Here is a 21,672-nt window from a genome sequence, read left to right as displayed (position 1 = left end):
CCCATCAAATCAAGATATGCACCACTGTGGCTCCCCAGCCAGCTCCCTCACGCCCCCTCCTGGTCATTACTCCCCCACACCCCTCCAGAAACTACTGTTCTGACCTCTGCAGTATCTATTACAAACTACCTTTTTTGAGTAAAATTATGATTTAAGGTGGAAGCTTATATGATGTTTCATTTAAATTCACAGCACTAAAAGAACTTCTAAAAATTACTGCATAGTTTCTGAATCCTATAGTGTTACATAATTTATTTCTGATGCAGAGGTCAGAATACCAGCTACTGAAGTTTAGTCTACCCTGGGCTACCATGATCCACTGGCACCATAGTGCTTATCATCTAACTTCCAGTACAAATTAGAAATTTACCTATTAGTGGGATTTCTGGCCTAATTTCTGGGATTAGTGGCCTCCTGACTCTGACAAGCCTGTATTTTTTTTTTTTAACCTCTAAATAGGGTGGGTGTGGTAAAGGGAAGCCCTCAGTTCCTTTACCCATTGAAGAAGCCTATTAGCCAAATGTGAGAAACATTAAGGGCTGGCTCACAGTCCTTAACAGTGATGCTGACAATCATAAAGAATGACAGGCATTGCAGACAAGCTCCTCTGGGCTTGCTTGACTGTTATGTGGAACTGCCATGGTCGAGCCTTAAACTACAGTTTAACTGGGGGCAAGAAATGAGACAAAGGGATGTAGGTTATGTCAGCACTAGGAATCCACTGCTCTGGGGTGTCTGAGTCAGTTCCCATAGCCCCTCTTACCTCCCCAAGGGAAGGCAATGTGCCAGAACAAGAGGACAACAGTGGCTTAACTCAAGCTAAAACCTCCCAAGATCCATTTTTGGAAGCTTCCACAAATACTGTTACATGGCCTAGTAGTCTGCAGTCAGTTCCAGAACATACCTGATTTACCTGAGCATAAAAGCCCAAAAACACAGATCCTGAGAGTTCCAGATGTTGTATTTGCTACACTACAGGTGGGAGTAGCTTGTGGTAGCCCTATGAAAATTAAGACAGGGAAAATGGCTTAATTCCCTATTTAAGTTCCCTGAGTTTAAGAAAAAAAAAGATTAAAAAGCATGCATTAAATATAAATGACTCTAAAAAAAAGTTTATTAACCCTTAGGATGGCAAAGAGAAGGAATCGTTGAGATACCACCTCCCAACAGAACTATAAAAGCCAGTGGCAAAATGAACAGTAGACTTAGGATTTGGCCACGATAAATAAATGGCCTGAGGTCACTTCGAGCTTCCTTAGCACAGGGTGGGAAGATGATTGTAACCTGTTCCCTCCACTGCAGTGTTGTCCCCAAAACTCTGCACTGGTTGCATTGGTGTATGTGAACAATTCCAAATGCATACAAATGGACGTTTAAAAAAAAAGTAGTTGTTAATTAATGTTGAAGCCCTTCTCAAAGCTGGGATTTCACAGCTTTGTAGACTGAAGCTAGGTAAAACATTTTCCTAGTAAGTAAATATGCTAATACTCCAAAGACTGTTTCAGTAAGAGGTTCTTACTATGAAGCAACATTCTCCTTAAAAACTTATTAAATAATCCAATTAAAATTTTTTCAAGTGAATCTTTAAAACAAGCATTATCATACAGGTCAGTGTGTTGTTGAATGATTTGTTTTGAAAATTTTGAAAGGAGTGAATAAAACTTGAAGCTTGTTTTCACTTGTTCTACATGATGTCTCACAAGGAATCTTGGGTGTGTAAGCAGATGTCTCTCTTTCCTTCCCCTCGTTGGCATTCCCGGGTACCCAGCCGTCAGGCTGCTGGGTTTCAGGGAGACAGTCTGAAAGCAGAAAGAACAGGCATTTACTTTAGAACTGCATTGTTTTCTCAATGAAATGGTCAAATACTAGAGGCCTCTTTAAATTTTTAATTCTTTTGACAAACTATTCACAGTATCAAAAAACGTCTCCACAAGAGTCCCATTTAATGTCAGTCAATCTCGGAACTGTCTTTTCTGGGAGACTGTATTTGGAAAAAGGGATGGGGCAGTAGCCTTCCAGGTGAAAATGAGGAATCATTCCCCACAAAATCAAAAGCTTGAGTATCATTTTCAAGTTGTACGTTTAACAAAAGAGTTAAGTTTCAAGAGCATACATTCTGTTAACCCAACTCAAGGTCTGCCCAAATTTTTCTTGGGTCTGCCGACCGAGTGGGTCTCTCTAAGTCTCTCTTAAAGGCACATTAACCAGATCTCACACATTAGATGATCAGCAACACCGGGATTAGGGGTTAATTTTTTTTCTTACCTGGCCTCCAGCAGTTAATCTTTCTTAGCTTTGGTAAATCCTTGTCTGAGTTTTGCTCCAGAAGCAGGGTCCACTGCTAATCCTTTGTAGACATAAACAGATTTGTTATTATGTAAAAGCAAACATTAGCAAGGAAAAAATGGAATGATTATGAAATCCTAACATTGGATTCAAAAGTCTCTATTCTTCCTTTTTGTTTTGTTTTGTAGCTATAGACAAATAGTCTCCATCCTGGGCCAGATCATAAGGAAAACAGGGACTGTCTCAGGCACGCCCTCTCTTCTCTGCCCCTCGCCCTTCATTTACCTGAGGATGGCCCCTTCGGACCCCCACCTCAGGTGGCCCACCGTTATGCAATCCGACACCTCTCCGCACTTCTGTTCCGGCTTTTAAAATGTATCCTGAGTATACCATGCCTACATAGTTCTTTGCCTGCTCTCATGCCAGAAGGGGTTTGATAAGCCTTATGGAAGCATGAGACACCATTCCTCCCAGAGGTTATTTATGTAGCAATGGACTCATTCCACAAATGAGGTTCTTTTCCCTTGCACCCAGCAGCGCCGTCAGGTATTGAGATGGAAGACTTGATAGACAGAGGCGTACCATACCACGTTTTTTTCTCAGGCCAGATGGTATGAGACAGGATTCCCAGAGAAATCATTTTTTGTAAAACGAAACAAGTCCCCTCTGCCCTAGAGGCCTCCTCTCTAATTAATCAGTGTTTTATGAAGAGGGAATAACCAAACCGCCCACAGAAACTGTGAATCGAACTATTGAAGGACACAGGAATGGAAAGCTTTCAGCATTCATTTTACCAAAGGTCTACAAGTTTTATTTCTTCCAGAGTCAGCAACTGACCCTTTGATACTTATAATATTTGCTACACAGTTAAATTAGGTAAGGAAGGATGCTAGTGGGGGTAAGATGCTTAACTGATCAAACCCGCTGGCTCCAGAACTAAAAGCACAGCCTGCATCAACAAAGGCGTAAAACGTAATTCACTGAATAGATGACGTGATGCGGCCCTAGAACCCAGAACTGTATTTTTATAGTGACGTTGGTATCTGGGCATAAAGTTGCTGGAGTAGCTGCTGCTCAGCAGTACCTTCTCAGTAAATCAGTCTCTCTTACATAAAAATCTTCAAGAAAATAGCCACTAGTAGGTATTTGCAGAGTAGACTATAAACTCATCTCCCACCTGAACAATAGCATCTTCATGAGAATTCAGGAGGAGCCATACCTTTTTCTAAAACAATTCCATATATATATGGAATTGTATAAGTTGTATAAGTTGCTTACTTGTATAAGTTGCTTTCCTTGCCTGTAAACTAGGGTTATTAACAGTACATTTCCCCCCTTGTGTTATTATGAGGATTAAATGACTCAGTATATGAAGTACTTTGAAGAGTATACAGTGTAAATTTGGGTTACTGTCCAATTAGCACACATAACATGGGGAGGGCCCACGGAGAAGGCAGTATAGCACAGAGAAGACAAGTAGTGACTAAAGCATCTCACTACACTGATGGACAGTGGCTATAATGGGGTATGTGGTGGGGACTTGAGAATGGGGGGAATCTAGTAACCACAATGTTGCTCATGTGATTGTATATTAATGATACCAAAAAATAGAATAAAAATAATAAAAAATTGGGATTTCTGTCCATGAAGAAGTAAATTATTTAAGATAGCAAAAAAGTAGAAACAATGTACCTGCTCAACATCAGGAAAATAGCTAAATAAGTTACATTGTATTCTTATAATATATACAATGATTTTAAAGAAATTCTTCAGCCAAGGGAGAATGTCCAAAATTTGTTAGTTAAAAAAATCAGGACATGTACAAGGACTAGGATCCTAACTCTGAAAAAAGGGGAAATAAAGGGTGTATAAATAGAAGAAAATGGAAAAAGATTATCAGTGTTAACAATGGTCACGTCAGGGGATGGAATTATGGATGATTTTTATTTGCTTTATACTTTTTCTCCATTTTCCAATTTTTTCTATAGTAAGCATTAATTTCTTATATTATTCTTAAAAATGTTCTTTCTCAAAAAGAAATTTTTGTAGACTAGCTAAAAGTGGCTAGAAATGAAAAGCTATCATAGCTGCCTAACTTACATAGATGTAACTTACAAAGGTGGGACACTAGTGTTGGCATTACGCACATCCAGTTTGGGCATCTCACTGGGCATTTACAGCCCTCCTTGCTCTAGTGCCAGCCTTCCATTCTAACTTTAATTTCTGTTCACACCCCAACTCTTTACTATGCTTTGGCTCAATGGGCCATTATTTCCAGGGTATATCTTCCACATTCTCATTTTCATATGTTTGTTCATTCCTTCTTTAGCTTTTCTCCAGAATGGTCAAAATCTAGTTCATCCTGAAAGCTCATTCCAAATGCCTTCACCTCCATGAAGCTTCCCCTCTCAGACTGTTACCTCCTCCATAAAGCCTCCTGGGCAAAGTTGATCTCTTTCTTATATTCCTTAGGGCTTTGAAATTCCACTGTTAAATATTAGATATAATTAGTCACTGCTTCTCCCCGTAGACTTGTAAGAATCCATGGGCATAAGAAACAACAATGCATAATAATTATGTGTTGAATGAATGAGCCCTCTGGAACTTCATGGCAACTGTGTTATCAACTTCACATAACATCCCAAACTCTGTTGTATCAGAGATTTTCCTGCACAAACACACATTCTCATAAGACTCTGGGACAGAGAAAGATTGTGGCTTACACACATACATGTCTCATGACTGTGAAGTTAAAACAATGCTTATTTTACTGAAGAGGATGGAAGGATGAAAGCTACAGTGTTAGGGGGCTGGCTACCAGCTCGAGAGGCAGCAACTGGATTTCTGTGGAAGGTGAGTAACACCAAGTGGCCTAAACTACTGATAATCAATGTAGAAATAGCAAAGCGCAACAACAATTTTAAAAAGACCTCATGTTACGAGTAGATCGATACTAACCAGAATAAAAGAAAAATAGGCACTAGATGCAGATCTGATGCACACACAGGCCTGTGTACATTAGTGAAAGATGCTCAGTGCTTTTCTCCACACCTTAATCATTTTTGAGAATTCACCTCCCCTCAGTATACTTCAGTTTCCTTCCCAGAATGACTCTGAATGAAACGTGACTAATTTAAAGGCACCCTAACCCTGGTGGTTTTATTTTTAAACATAAGGAGATGAAGCCACAGGAAAAGAATAAGAAATTAAAATTTAAAAGGATATTAATCCTGAAATAAAACAAAAAAACTATCTCTTAAAGCTATTAACATGATAATTCTATTCATATGCCAGTAATTTAAATGAGACATTACAGAATCAAGTTACCTACTTTCTCTGTTTCATTCAAAAAGTATTTACTGAGCACCTTCTATATGCCACAAACAATCCTAACAGGTGGGGATACAGCAGTGCAATAAAAAATAGACAAAGTAGAGAGATCCCTGCCTTCTTGGAACTTACATTCTTTTTCTGGTGGGGTTAGGAGACAAGCAAATATATATTGAATATTAGATGTTGATAAATGCTATTAGAAAAACTACAAAGCGATTATAGTTTTGGGGGGCCTCACTGTAAAGATGATATTCAGCAAAGAACTGCAGGGAGGGAGGGCGTGAGAAGTGCTAATTAGCGGGGGGTTTTGGTTTTCAGCAGCACGAGCAGCCAGTGCAAGAGGCAGGAGTATGCAGGCAGACCTGAAATGTTCAAGGAACACACAGGGGCCCCTGGAGCTGGAGCTGGATTGAGATGAACAGCGGAAGGTGTGCTCTAGAGGTGGTATAGAACCTAGCATGGGCCTTGTTAAGAATTTTGCCTTGTACTAGGCAACATACAGTGGCTAAAAACCACCAGTCACTAGTCAACAGCAAACAACATACCGTTTTATTTAAATCTACTGACCTACTTATCTATTTTCTAATGTGTCTTTATGATGTTCTGCTGAAGGTCACCTACTGGGACCCGAGTCCTAATTTAGGACCTGTTCACATATACCTTGTGGCTACTTTAAAGAAATCATTTAGTCCAAAGAAGGAAGCTTTCCCCCTCTTTTCAACACTATACCTGATCCTGTCTTCTCCCATTCCCAATCTCAGTACACGTTTACTAGGCCAAAGAATGAAGGTCCTGGACTCTGCTGCAGTACTCAGACCTGACCTTGCACATTGTCAAAGTTATCTAACCCTAAGGAATTAAGAAAAAGCCCCTCTTTGCAAATAAATTTTAACCTCAAAGGAGTGCTTTTCACTGGAAGGGAAGCATTGGCATATATTATTTAAAAATAAAACAAGAAAAGATATATATCATATAAAGAAATTGTCTTTTCTAAAGGACACAAATCATTATACTTTAGAAAAAAGCTTGTTCATGAAAGTTTTGCCAGATGAATACACATGGGATTTGAATTTTTTTGAAGTGAAAACTACCCCCCACTGTTAAGTTTTCACAGATTAGAAAAAAAACTAACAATTTAGGTTTATAGGACATGGGGAAATTTTTTAAATATCAATTCAATTTCATCCCATGATGAGCAACTCATGAGGAATTTAAAAACCAGTAATCAAGCTTTCTGGTGCAGTTTCTTTATTGACTGTGAGACTCTTAGTTCTTATCTGGTTCTGATGATACCTTCAAAATAAGATTCCTGATAAAGGTACTAATATGGTCATGAATTAGTTCAAAGTGCCTTCATAGCACAGCTGATCATAAAGAAAGCCACATTAATGCAGCTCAATGAAGAGGGATAGTGCAATAGATATCTAATCCAGTTCTGCATTTTACCAATTGTGCACCTTGAACAAATAACTTATCTTCTCTGAGCCTCAGTTTCCCTTTATGAAGAGTAAAACATTTGGAAGATTAATGTGAGAATTAAATGAAACAGGTCTACCACACAGTAATTCCAATAACGATGGCTATGCCTTTCTGCTACTTTGAAGAAATTAATTACTTTTAGGAAGCAAACTCTTCCCCAGCTTCATTTAGATATAATTGAATTGAACACTGTACAAATTTAAGGTATACACTCTGATTAAAAGACATATATTACAAATGATTACCAAGTTAGTTAACATATCCATCACCACACATAGTTACCTTGTGTGTGTGTGGTGGGAACATTTAAGATTTACCCTTGTGATGTATAATGAGTCATAAGAAATACATATTTGGTCATTTATATGACCAAACATATATTTCCCAGGTATGTTTGGTCTTCATCCATAACTACTGGAAACACTGCAGTCTTAAAGGTGAAATGGGTGTCTTGTCATGCTAATGAGACTTTTGGACCCTCCCAAGGGAGAGGGCTGGAGGCTGAATCAGCCAACAGCCAATAATTTAGTCAGTCATGACTATGCAATAAAGCCCTTAGGATAACCCCTGAGAAGAGCTTATCACTCTCTTGGATCCTGCTTCTCAGAGAGAGAGTTTCTAAGCTTGGGGAACCAGAACGCCTCCATGTGCCACCGAGCCAGGCCCCAGGCTCCACCAGGATAGAAGCCCCTTTATTTGGGACCTTGCCCCATGTGGCTCTTCATCTGGCTGTTAACTTGTATCCTTTACTGTATCCTTTGCTAAATTGGTGAACATAGTGTTTTCCTGAGTTCTGTGAGCCACTCTAGCAAATTAATCAACTTAAAGGGGAGGTCGTGGGAGCCTCCAAATCTGCAGCCAGTAGGTCAGAAGCACAGGGGGCTGCCCGGGGTTTGCGACCTGCATCTGGAGTGGGGGGTGGAGGGCAGTCTTGTAGGACAGAGCCCTGAACCTGGGGAATTGGGTGTCTTAGGCAGATAGCATCAGAATTGAGTTGAGTTCTTGGTCACCCTATTGATGTTCGAGAATTGCTTGGTGTTGCATGTGCAACACACCCTCCCACACACATATATACACATTGGAATCTGTCTGGGAACCCAAACAGTTATACTTGTATTACTGCTGTGTATAATACTGTTACTGTTGCTGTATATGAAAGAACACACTGCAACCCTCTTAGCAAATTTCAAATATATAACACTGTATTGTTAACTATGTCACCATGCTGTCTATTAGCTCCCCAGAACTTACTTATCTTACAACTGGAAGTTTGTACCTTTTGGCCAACATCTGTTAATTCCTGGGAACCACCATTCTACTCTCTCTTTCTATGAATTTGACTTTTTTTAGATTTCATACATTATATATATATATGATATATATAGTATTTGTCTTTCTCAGACTTATCTCACTTAATAAAATGGCCTCAGTGTCTGTCTATGTTGTCGCAGAAGGCAGGATTTCCTTCCTTTTTAAAGACTGAATAATATTCCATCATGCAATTTATACCTCTTCTTTATCCCTTGATCTACTTAGGTTGTTTCCATATCTTGGCAATTTGAAAAATGCTGTAATGAAAGGAGAGTACAGATATCTCCTCGAGAGAGTGATTTCATTTTCCTCCCTTATTTTCACTATGACACCTGATACACACTTACCCCCATTCTTAATCTCTTTTCAATGTCAATTGTATTAGACCAGAGAACGATGGTTCTAGGCTCTGCTGCTGTAATTGGATCTGACTTCATATATTATCAGAGTTATCTAATGCCATAAATCAGGAAATATTCCTTCTTGGCAAATAAGCTATAACCACAAACAAACCCACACATCTTCATATCCCAAAGCAACAGTGCACGTCCCAGTTTTTGCTGACGGCTGACAAACCCGAGGCAACCACGGCCCCTCCGACCTTGCCATGGGACAGCTGAGATGCTCCCTGACTCACCTGGCCTAGCTGAAGCTGCACTTGAGGCCTCCAGGGCCCTGTTCTGTAGCAGAGCACCCACGGCACTAGTTACAGTTGGTTCTTTCTTGGCGCCCGTCTGAGCCTTACCCTACAGAGAGGGAGAGAGGGGGATAGTTCTGTAACCTCAGGTGGTCCCGAGGGAGGAAGGTCGTTTTCTCTTAACCAGCAGCAGACGGAGTCCTCTCCGGGGGCCTGAGCACCCTGCACCTTAGTTGGCCTAGTTCCTGTCCTCCCTTTGGTCCTCAGAGCCATGCCTGGGTTTGGGCCCTTTCATTCCATAATCAAGTCCTTTGGGGAGTGGTGATACGTTAATCCTGTAAAATTAGTTGTACAGAGACATAAGAAATCATTTAATGTCAATAAGGATAGTTATGGAACATTTTAGTTTTTCATTACACTTGAAGATGGTTTTGTTTTTAAATACATGAACAGAGAAGAAAAACAGACACTGGCAGGCAGCAAATGTTTGAACCATGGAATTCCACTCTCCCCACGCCACACCCCTCCTTGCCGGGCCGCAGTAGCCGACTAATCACATGAGTGCAGAGTAAGATCCAAAAGGTTCCCCGGCAGCTCCTTGTCACCGTGTTACTGATCCTAACAGCATTTCCATGGAAACCGCAGTATAAAGAAAACCTGTTACTCCAACTGAGATTTCTCACTTGGGCAGGAATGGCTATGAGATTACAGCAGGCAGCTCATCTGTGTTTTCAAACACAAAAAGCTGCTTTCAGAGGTCCACACTGGTCTCTTTCGGTTAAGGCTATAACACGTGTTTAAAGTTGATTATGTTTAAAATAGAAACACATTTCAGCTGGGCTGTTAACAGCCCTTCAAAACTGAAACTACCCCTCCCTTTTGTTCCGCTTCTGAATAAGCTTCGCTATTAGGCAGGGCCCCAGAGCGTGAGGCTGGCGTGAGGGGAGAGGGCCTGCCTGCCGTTCAGATGCACTCTACAGGGAGCTTACTCCAGAAGCAAGTGAATCGGAAAGCAAGCAATTTTTCTCCTGTGTTCCCAGTCGCCACTTAGCTCTGGAAAACAAGGAGAGGAACAGGGCCAAGTCACTGGTTACACTCAGGACGGTCAGCTGGCCTTTTTCAGGAATAAAAAGCACTTCCGTTTGCTGCTTTCCTGGGCTCCCTTTGGCCCCACTGATGCCGCCTAATTTTGTGGACTGGTTAGAAGAACATTCGAGGAAACGCAATGCACCCCTTATTGCTTTGGAAAAAATAGGTAGTGTTTCACTTTTCCAAATCTGAGTTGAATTCAAGCCCAAAGTAGTCATACATCCCCGAAAATCGAGGTTCCCGTCCCCCAACAGGAAGGGACTACCAAAGAGAGGAGGAGGGTGGGTCAGCGTGGAAAAAGCAAAGGCAGGGGAAGCCTTCTGTGCAAGGCCCTTGATAGCATCTACAATCCTCCCAATAACTTGGCACGGCAAAGTGAGTTTCAGAGAATTTAAGGAACCTGTCCATGTTTACCTACAGATAATAAATTACAGAACTGAGTCAAACCCTGACTACTGATTGCAGAATCTGGGCTCTTTCTACATTGCAGGCCTCCCACGCTATTTCAGGTGTAAAGATTGAATCTCCACAACTATGTTTGTTATAACCACCCTGCCTTCCCCACCACACACCTATCTCCTCCCTCCCATGCTCCTTTACCTAGATGTACTATTATCTGCCTAGGCTCTGGAACTAATAAAAACCTGGTCTACCCTGGTCCCTTTCTCCCCTATATCCAAATCAGCTTCTCAGTGCTGACCATTCTGTCTTATGTTCTGGCTGTACACACCCCTCCACACAGCCCACTAGGCCTCTCACTCCAGACCCTCATCCCTTCCCTGTTGCTGTGGCCCCTAGCTGGTCTCCCACCAATCCATGTGAACACTAATTACAACGATGACCTTCTTAAGAAGCCAACTCCATGTCACTCCAGTCTGCACTGTTCAACCAGTCTACACTGCCCATAAAATGACACAGGAGGTCAACAGTAGACACATGGGCAGAAAAGCCAAGAAAGTCAGTCTGAAGAAGAGAAAGCAGAAGCATAGTGGGAAGAAGACAGAGGATAGAAAGACGGAAAGGAGGGCTTCCTGGGTCCCCAGGGACTTTCCAATTCCTGCTTCCAAGCCCTTAGTCTGGCTGGCCTCCGATTTTAGGGCATCTATCTACTTGATTCCTCTTTCCCCGCCCCCCTGACCAGCTTGAGTGAAAGCCCTTCCACCCCTGATGCCTGCCTTGCCTGTTACCCATCCCAGACAGTGTGTGCTTCAGCCCTCATGGTGGGCTCCTCAGACCACAGTCTGGATATTGTGGGCACAACATCATTCCCAATGCCTGCTCTAGGCTGGTGAACCCACTGGTATTCAAGGGGAAAATGTGTGCTCTTCTTTGAAGCCTTCCATGAATCACACTGGCCTCTTCCTCCACAGTGTTGTCACCTATGTGAGCTTCCATGCCTTCCTACTGCATTGCTTCCAAGGCCTCCCCATCCTTTGAAATACAGGTGCCTGGTCAAGCAACACCCTGCTGTGCCTGGTACAGAGTAGATAATAACTGTCTAATGTATGTGGAGATAGAGCTCAGAATCTCAGTCCAAGGGACCTACTAATATTGAAGAGGGTCCTACCCCTGTTACATATTGGATTTCATTCACGAAAATTTTGCTAAATGTGTTTCATACTCTTTAAGTATTCAGGCTAACTTAATCTTTCCTTGGTGTCTGAGCCATGTTTATGAAACTAACAGTTTTCATAGTTATGTCCCTGGGACCCTTGGTGTGTAGGTAGCTGTTTGCTGGCTCCAGCTGTCTGTTTTTATAAATCTATTGTCTTCCTGGTCAGATGGTCACTTTACTTATTTGAACATATTTATAACAGCTGATTCCATTCACTTACTTTGATGGTCCCATGGCTTTAAATAAAAGACTGAAGACACCTCCTCTGCAGACCAAAACACCGGACCTGCAGAGCAGTTCTCCCTGGTGACAGCCAAACCCACTCTAGCCAGCTGTGCTTCAGGTCCCCACTTCTTTTCTGGGTGGTTAAGGCTGATAACCACTGTTGGATAGACAAGGTTTTACCATAATACTATAGAAACACTACCACACAAACATGTTCAAGTCTTCATCCAAAGAAACTTCAAACTCTATAGAAAGATTTTTTTCATAACACTGAAAGATGCTGTTAGTGAAAAGCATGCCTCAAAAGAAGCCGACTCCCACAAGGATGAGTGACAGTGACCTTATACTTCTCAGGATGGGTAGTTGAGGTTCTCTAGCAAATTCTACCTGCTTGCCTCAGGCATGCAAAATCATAAGAGCCAACACCTGGGAAGAGATATTTACCTGCGTTCTGGATGCCAGCTTGGCTGCTGTTTGGGCTGGATCAAAGACTCGGCGAGAAGACTGATCCTTGCAGAAATTAATGTGACGGTTGGCTGCAGTTTCATTAAACCTCCTCATACAATATGGGCATTGAATATAATCTGAATGCAAAAATAAAAACAAAAGGCAATTGACATTTCAGAAACAACTCTGGAACAGACTATATGAATGGAAGTAACTAGGATGTGAACTCTGCTCCAACATGAAAGAATAAAGTGCACACTCTGGCTTGAGACAGCCTCTTCCAGAATGGGAGGCAGGCAAGGGCTCAAACAAAGGACCTTGCAGGGGGTAAGTGTTCATCTATCTATGCACTTATTTCAGTTAAGAGTGTGCCTTTAAAATGTATACAGGTTATGTGTTTTTGAAAATAGATTAATTGTACTTAGAAACTTTCCCAGTTAAATAACTTATTTACTGAATCCTTATGTAAGGAAAGTAGTTCTGGGATCACAGAATGTTCATATCGTTGATACTGAAGAACATAGAAGATTCAAAAACCAAGGATGTGGTTCTGGGTGGGACAGAAGGCCACACAGGAGTTATAAAGTTACAGAGGAAGTGAGATGTTTAAAAATGTGCTTTTGGGGGTGTCAGATGATCAGCTATGGAGGTACTCTTTTCTGATAATATTCCTTTCTCTTAATTAAAAAAAAAAAAAAAAAAAGCAGTTACTGTGTGCTGACCTCCAATGAGTTCTGCACAGTGGTATAGAGGGCATGTCAAAGTGTGGGCAAAGGGTCTGTTTGTTTCTACGCAGAAGATCAAGGCCTAGCTTGGATACCCAGAAAATGAACTAAGATACGATATGAGGAGGAGCTTCCGGCATCAGCACTCTCTGGAGGACTCGTGCCGGGGGATGATCATCAAAAAGCCTCCACAGGGATCCGGACGATGCTGCGGTTGTGGCTGCATCCAGCCCACCATCTCCTGGACTTGCCATAAGAAGGAGGAGGGAGATGTCTAGGCTGGCATGTGCATACAGTGAGACAACGAATTTGACTGGATCTGTACTGTTGGAACTCAACCAGGAGTTGGGAGGGGTGCAAGTTGTAGCACCCCAAAATCTCATGACTATAGACTATCTATGGTTAAAAGAACATATGGGATGTGAACAGATCCCAGAAATGGGCTGCTTTAATTTGTCTGATGGTTCAAGTACAGTTGGAAAATATCCATCATATCATAGATAAATTTTCACAAATGCCTAGGGTGCCTAAATGGTTTTCTTGGCTTCACTGGAGATGGCTGGTAATTATAGATTTGCTTTGTTTATGTCACCGTATTCCTATTATGTCAATATGTGTGTGCAAATTAGTTAGTAGTTTAAAACCTATACATACTTAAGGTACTATACAAGAAGATATGTCAAAGAAATAATCAATCCTCCCAAGTTTCCTTCATATGCTACATCTATAGCTTTTCTTCTTCCTTCCTAATTACAAACTTTAAATAGAATTCGTGCCTCATATCGAATTTACCGAGTATCATAATTCCTCCAGGTGGTAAAGATACCTCGAGACAAGTGCTGGGCATAGAAGCCACAGGGCATAAATCTGCAAAGAAGTAAAAAGCTAACCTTTGCAAACAATATGGCTTCTCTCTCACTTACCAACTTTACATTTCCCTGTATGGCCCCGGAAGATGACTGGTTAGCCAGAGACGGGTAAGATTCCTCAAGGGAGGAACAACCTAAGACAGGCACAGTCGCAGGGGGGCCATCAGGTGAGAATTTGGGGATCAACAGAGGTGAGGCTCAGAACCTCACCCCCCCTGCTTTGAGAGAAATCTTCTGCATCCGTGGATGTCTTGCTGCCCTTGTCTAGCCTGGATTAATACTTAGTCCATAGGCACACACCTGATCATCTGATCATCTACATTTGCCTTCTTACAGCACTAAACTATGTTTTCTACCTTTATCTTGCATCTACCTACCACTTCAGCATTTTATTAAAAATAAAAATAATAATAATAATAGGAGAAATGTGGGATCAACATATAAATCAAGTACAAAAATCAAATGAATATTCATATTTGACCTGATGGTTTATAGGTCATATTGCATGATCAAAACCGAAAGTTTCTGTGATGACTGCCCTTGTACTGTTCACCATGTAAGAATTTATTCACTCTGTAAGAATTCGTTCACCATGTAAGAACTTGTTCGTTATGCTTCAGAAGATTGGAGACTGACGAGAATTAGGCTTGAGATGGATTAATGATTGTACATTGAGCATTGACCCCCCTATACTGAATTTTATTGTTGTTAACAACCATTTGATCAATAAATATGAGAGATGCCCTCTCAAAAAAAAAAAAAAAAACTGAAAAAAAAAAAAAATGTGCTTTTGGGGCATGGGATTTGAAGCCAAGGATGTCATGGCAGAAAGATACACTGCTTCTGCGGGGGCTGGACTTTTTCACTGAACTCCTAAGTGAGGAGCCAAATATGTTCAGAAAGGAGGTAAGTAAAAGGAAAAAGTAGGAGTTCAAAGAAAGGGAAAAGGGTATGAAGAAGGGACAGTGGGAAAGTGGCTCCAGAAATAACTTCAGCTTCCAGAATTAGAACTTCCCAGGCCACTCTGTGGGCACTAGGCCCTCTGCAGTTCTGTGAACTACCCGTTTGTCTCAGTTTGGCTCTCATCTGTGGTTATGACAGTGAGAGGAATGGGAAGTGAGAAAGATCCAAGGACTTCTTAGAACACAGGGCAAAGTCAGGTTGGAACCTACCCTGTAAAGCAAGCAGGGCCATGAGACCTTTTTTGTGTTTGGTTTTAGGCTCCTTGAAGGGCTGACAAAGTGATGTAAGAGTGGACATAAGACATGAAAGAGACATGAAAGACAAAATTTCACCTATAAAAGCAAATCAAATATATAGTAAAGGTAGTAAATCAGTCCCTTATAAAGCTAGGATGAAGATTCAAAGACAAAAATACTAAAATGAATTATAGCTACAATAATTAATTAAGGGAGGCACAAAGTAAAAAGATGTAAAGTATGTTATCAAATGCATAAAACAGGGAGAAGGGTTGTGAAAAATGTAGTGCTTTTAGAATGAGTTTGAACTTAAGTGGCCATCAAATTAAAAGACTGCTATATACATAGGATGTTATGTATGAACCTCATGGTAACCAAAACCCAAAAACCTATAATAGATACACAAAAAAATAAAGAGACAGGAATCCAAGCATAACACTAAAGAAAGTCATCAAATCACAAGGGAAGAGAGCAAGAGAAGGAGCAGAGAATAATTACAAAAATGTCCAAAACACAATTAACAAAATGCCAATAAGTATATACCCATCAATAATTACCTTAAAGGTATATAGACTAAATGCTCCAATCAAAAGAAACAGGGTAACTGAATGGATAAAAAAGCAAGACTCATTTATATGCTTCCTACAAGAGACTCATTCCAGACCTAAAGACACATGCAGACTGAAAATGAAAGGGTGGAAAAAGATATTCTGCAAATGAAAGTGAAAAAAAAGCTGAGGTAGCAATACTTAGACAAAATAGACTGTAAAACAAAGACTGCAACAAGGGACAATGAAGGGCTTTACATAATGATTAAGGGATCAAACCAACAAGAGGATACAACAATAACAAATATCTATGTACCCAACATGGAGCATTTAAATATATAAAGCAAATATTAACAGACATAAAGGGAGAAATCGACAGTAATACAACAATAGTAGGGGACTTTAACACCCCAGTTAGACAGAAACTTAATAAGTAAATAACACATTAGACCAGGTAGATTTCACAGATATATATAGAACATTTCACCCCAAAACAGCAGAATACACCTTATTTTCAAGCACACATAGAACATTCTCCAGGACAGGTCACATGTTAGGCCACAAATTTTCACTAAATTTAATAAGATTGAAATGATATCAAGCATCCTTTCTGACATGACAGTATGAAACTAGAAGTCAATTACAAGAAAAAATTGGAAAAAACAGAAACATGTGGAAACTAAACAACATGCTACTAAAACAATGGGTCAACAAAGAAATCAAGGAGGAAATAAAAAATATGTTGAGACAAAGAAAATGGGAGCACAATGGTTAAAAACCTTTGGGACACAGCAAAAGCAATTTTAAAAGGGCAGTTTATAGCAACATAGGCCTACCTCAAAAAAAGAAAAATCTCAAACACTCTAATATTACACCCAGAAGAGCTAGTAAAAAAATGAAACTGAAAGTTAATAGAAAGAAGGCAAGAATAAAGATCAGAGCAGAAATAAATTAGAAACTAAAACAATAGAAAAGATCACTGAAGGTTCAATGTCCACAAATGTGATACACCACATTAACAAAAAGGATAAAAATCATACAACCATCCCAATGGATGCAGGAAAAGCATTTGACAAAATTCAAAATCCGCTTATGATAAAAACTCTCAACAAAGTAGGTATAGAGGGAACATATCTCAACATGATGAAGGCCATGTCTGAAAAAACCACAGCTGATATCATACTCCATGGTGAAAAGCTGAAAGCTTTTCCTCTAAGATCATGAACAAGATGAGGGTATTCACTTTTGCCACTTCTATTTAACATAGAAGCCCTAGCCACAGTAATCAGACAAGAAAAAAAAGAAGGCATCCAAATTGGTAAGGAAGAAGTAAAACTCTCACTATTTGCAGATGAAATGATAACATATATAGAAGACCCTAAAGACTTTACTAAAAAACTATTATAATAAATGAATCCAATAGAGTTTCAGGACACAAAGTTAATGTACAGAAATATGTTTTGTTTCTATGCACTAGTAATGAGCTAAAAGAAAGAGAAATTAAGAAAACAATTCCATTTACAATTGTATAAAAAAGATATAAAACCTCTAGGAATAAGTTTACTCAAGGAAGTAAAAGACTTGTACTCTGAAAACTATGAGACACTGATGAAAGAAATTGAAAATGACACAAATAAATGTAATGATATAACATGTCCATGGATTGGAAGAATATTGTTAGAATGTCCATACTATCCAAAGCAATCTATATAGTCAATGCAATCCCTATCAAAATACCAATAGCATTTTGCAGAAAAATAGAACATATAAACCTAAAATTTGTATCAAAGCACAAAAGGCCCCAAATAGTTAAAACTATCTTGAGAAATAAAAAGAAAGTTAAAAGTATCATAATCCCAGATTTAAAATTAAACTACAGATTGGAGCCAAGATGGCAGCGTGAGTAGAGCAGCAGAAATCTCCTCCCAAAACCACATATATCTATGAAAATATAACAAAGAAAACTCTTCCTAAAATAGAGAACAGAGGACACAGGACAACATCCAGACCACATCCACACCTGAGAGAACCCAGCAGCTCGTGAAGGGGGTAAGATACAAGCCCCGGCCTGGCAGGACCCGAGCGCCCCTCCCCCCAGCTCCCGGCAGGAGGAGAGGAGTCAGGAGGGAGGGAGAAGGAGCCCAGGACTGCTGAACACCCAGCCCCAGGATTCCAGACCAGAGCGCAGACACAGTGCATGCGTGGGGTCCTGGATACTAGGGCAACAGGGCGGCAGTGAGCGGGTGCCTGAGGCTGACGCTGGAGAACAAAGAAATGGGAGCAGCAATTGTTTTTTTTTTTTTTCCTCTTTTTTTTTTTATGGCAAGTGGTTTTTGGAAGTCTTAAAGGGATAGGGACCCCAACACTAGGGAAACAGGGAAGCAAGACAGGTGAGCAGGTGCCTGAGACCGGCACCTGAGGACAAAGAAAATCGTGCTCTTTTCCTTTTTTTTTTTTTTCTGTTGTTGTTTTGGTTTGGAGAGTGCTTTTTGGAAGTCTTAAAGGGGCAGGGCAGGACACTTAGTCCAGTGGCAGGGAATCTCGGGTTCTCTGGGCACTCTAACCCCCTGGGCAGCAGGGAGCACAGAGGCCCCTTATGGAGATAAATAGCCTCCCCGCAACTCTCCCTCCAACGGGGCTCCACCATTTTGGAGCAGCAGCCCAAGCCAGGCCACGCCCACAGCTACAGCGGAGATAAACTCCATAGCAGCTGGGCAGGAAGCAGAAGCCCTGTCTGTACACAGCTGCCCAGCACAAGCCACTAGAGGTCGTTATTCTCCCAGGAGAGGAAGGCCACAAACCAACAAGAAGGGAAGTTCTTCCAGCTGTCACTTGTACCAGCTCTGCAAACTATCTCTATCACCATGAAAAGGCAAAACTACAGGCAAAGATCACAGAGTCAACACCTGAGAAGGAGACAGACCTAACCAGTCTTCCTGAAAAAGAATTCAAAATATAAATCATAAACATGCTACAGAGATGCAGAGAAATATGCAAGAGCTAAGGGATGAAGTCCGGAGGGAGATCATAGATGCCAGGAAGGAGATTACAGAAGTGAAACAAACCCTGGAAGGATTTATAAGCAGAATGGATAAGATGCAAGAGGCCATTGAAGGAACAGAAACCAGAGAACAGGAACGTATAGAAGCTGACATAGAGAGAGATAAAAGGATCTCCAGGAATGAAACAATACTAAGAGAACTATGTGACCAATCCAAAAGGAACAATATCCGTATTATTGGAGTACCAGAAGAAGAAGAGAGAGGAAAAGGGATAGAAAGTCTCTTTGAAGAAATAATTGCTGAAAACTTCCCCAAACTGGGGAAGGAAATAATCGAACAGACCACAGAAATACACAGAACCCCCAACAGAAAGGATACAAGGAGGACAACACCAAGATACATAATAATTAAAATGGCAAGGATCAAGGACAAGGAAAGAGTTTTAAACGCAGCTAGAGAGAAAAAGGTCACCTATAAAGGAAAACCCATCAGGCTAACATCAGACTTCTCGACAGAAACCCTACAGGCCAGAAGCGAATGGCATGATATATTAAATACAATGAAACAGAAGGGCCTTGAAACAAGGACACCGTATCCAGCACAACTATCATTTAAATATGATGGCAGGATTAAACAATTCCCAGACAAGCAAAAGCTGAGGGAATTTGCTTCCCACAAACCACCTCTACAGGGCATTTTACAGGGACTGCTCTAGATGGGAGCACTCCTAAAAAGAGCACAGAACAAAACACACAACATACGAAGAATGGAGGAGGAGGAATAAGAAGGGAGAGAAGAAAAGAATCTACAGACAGTGTATATAACAGCTCAATAAGTGAGCTAAGTTAGGCAGTAAGATACTAAAGAGGCTAACCCTGAACCTTTGGTAACCACAAATTTAAAGCCTGCAATGGCAATAAGTACATATCTCTCAATAGTCACCCTACATGTAAATGGACTGAATGCATCAATCAAAAGACACAGAGTAATAGAATGGATAAAAAAGCAAGACCCATCTATATGCTGCTTACAAGAAACTCACCTCAAACCCAAAGACATGTACAGACTAAAAGTCAAGGGATGGAAAAACATTTCAGGCAAACAACAGTGAGAAGAAAGCAGGTGTTGCAGTACTAGTATCAGACAAAATAGACTTCAAAACAAAGAAAGTAACAAGAGATAAAGAAGGACACTACATAATGAGGAAGGGCTCAGTCCAACAAGAGGATATAACCATTCTAAATATATATGCACCCAACACAGGAGCACCAGCATATGTGAAACAAATACTAACAAAACTAAAGGGGGAAATAGACTGCAATGCATTCATTTTACAAGACTTCAACACACCACTCACCCAAAAAGATAGATCCACCGGGCAGAAAATAAGTAAGGACACACAGGCACTGAACAACACACTAGAACAGATGGACCTAATAGACATCTATAGAACTCTACATCCAAAAGCAACAGGATATACATTCTTCTCAAGTGCACATGGAACATTCTCCAGAATAGACCACATACTAGCCCACAAAAAGAGCCTCAGCAAAAGCCAAAATATTGAAATTCTACCAACCAATTTTTCAGACCACAAAGGTATAAAAGTAGAAATAAATTCTACAAAGGAAACAAAAAGGCTCACAAACACATGGAGGCTTAACAACACGCTCCTAAATAATCAATGGATCAATGAACAAATCAAAATAGAGATCAAGGAATATATAGAAACAAATGACAACAACAACACAAAGCCCCAACTTCTGTGGGACGCAGCGAAAGCAGTCTTAAGAGGAAAGTATATAGCGATCCAGGCACACGTGAAGAAGGAAGAACAATCCCAAATGAATAGTCTAACATCACAATTATCGAAACTGGAAAAAGAAGAACAAATGAGGCCTAAAGTCAGCAGAAGGAGGGACATAATAAAGATCAGAGAAGAAATAAACAAAATTGAGAAGAATAAAACAATAGCAAAAATCAATGAAACCAAGAGCTGGTTCTTTGAGAAAATAAACAAAATAAATAAGCCTCTAGCCAAACTTATTAAGAGAAAAAGAGAATCAACACAAATCAACAGAATCAGAAATGAGAATGGAAAAATCACCACAGACTCCACAGAAATACAAAGAATTATTAAAGACTACTACGAAAACCTATATGCCAACAAGCTGGAAAATGCAGAAGAAATGGACAACTTCCTAGAAAAATACAACCTCCCAAGACTGACCAAGGAAAAAACACAAAAGTTAAACAAACCAATTACGAGCAAAGAAATTGAAATGGTAATCAAAAAACTACCCAAGAACAAAACCCCGGGGCCAGACGGATTTACTTCGGAATTTTATCAGACACACAGAGAAGACATAATACCCATTCTCCTTAAAGTTTTCCAAAAAATAGAGGAGGAGTGAATACTCCCAAACTCATTCTATGAAGCCAACATCACCCTAATACCAAAACCAGGCAAAGACCCCACCAAAAAAGAAAATTACAGACCAATATCCCTGATGAATGTAGATGCAAAAATACTCAATAAAATATTAGCAAACAGAATTCAACAGCATATCAAAAGGATCATACACCATGACCAAGTGGGATTCATCCCAGGGATGAAAGGATGGTACAACATTCGAAAATCCATCAACATCATCCACCACATCAACAAAAAGAAAGACAAAAACCACATGATCATCTCCATAGATGCTGAAAAAGCATTTGACAAAATTAAACATCCATTCATGATAAAAACTCTCAGCAAAATGGGAATAGAGGGAAAGTAGTACCTCAACATAATAAAGGCCATATATGATAAACCCACAGCCAGCATTATACTGAACAGCGAGAAGCTGAAAGCATTTCCTCTGAGATGAGGAACTAGACAGGGATACCCACTCTCCCCACTGT

The 21,672-nt window shown here is 40.4% G+C and overlaps 1 protein-coding gene across 1 annotated transcript in view; it reads right to left on the bottom strand.

Annotated features, from left to right (window-relative positions):
• Positions 1-55: 55 nt before the first annotated feature.
• ZC2HC1B (zinc finger C2HC-type containing 1B) overlaps positions 56-21,672 on the bottom strand; it is a 45,550-nt gene continuing 23,933 nt past the window's right edge. The window contains exons 5-8 of the mRNA XM_037022112.2: positions 12,420-12,559; positions 9,047-9,155; positions 2,266-2,347; positions 56-1,799 (exon numbers count right to left, since the gene is read on the bottom strand). Of these exons, the coding sequence (XP_036878007.2) occupies positions 2,280-2,347; positions 9,047-9,155; positions 12,420-12,559 (317 nt within the window). The 3' untranslated portion in view covers positions 56-1,799; positions 2,266-2,279. The remainder of the gene's footprint in view (positions 1,800-2,265; positions 2,348-9,046; positions 9,156-12,419; positions 12,560-21,672) is intronic.

Source organism: Manis javanica, chromosome 13, assembly GCF_040802235.1.
Source record: "Manis javanica isolate MJ-LG chromosome 13, MJ_LKY, whole genome shotgun sequence".
In the NCBI taxonomy this organism is placed as follows: domain Eukaryota; kingdom Metazoa; phylum Chordata; class Mammalia; order Pholidota; family Manidae; genus Manis; species Manis javanica.
The sequence above is the reverse complement of the archived record's forward strand: the minus strand, read 5'-3'. Positions and strand labels throughout refer to the sequence as shown.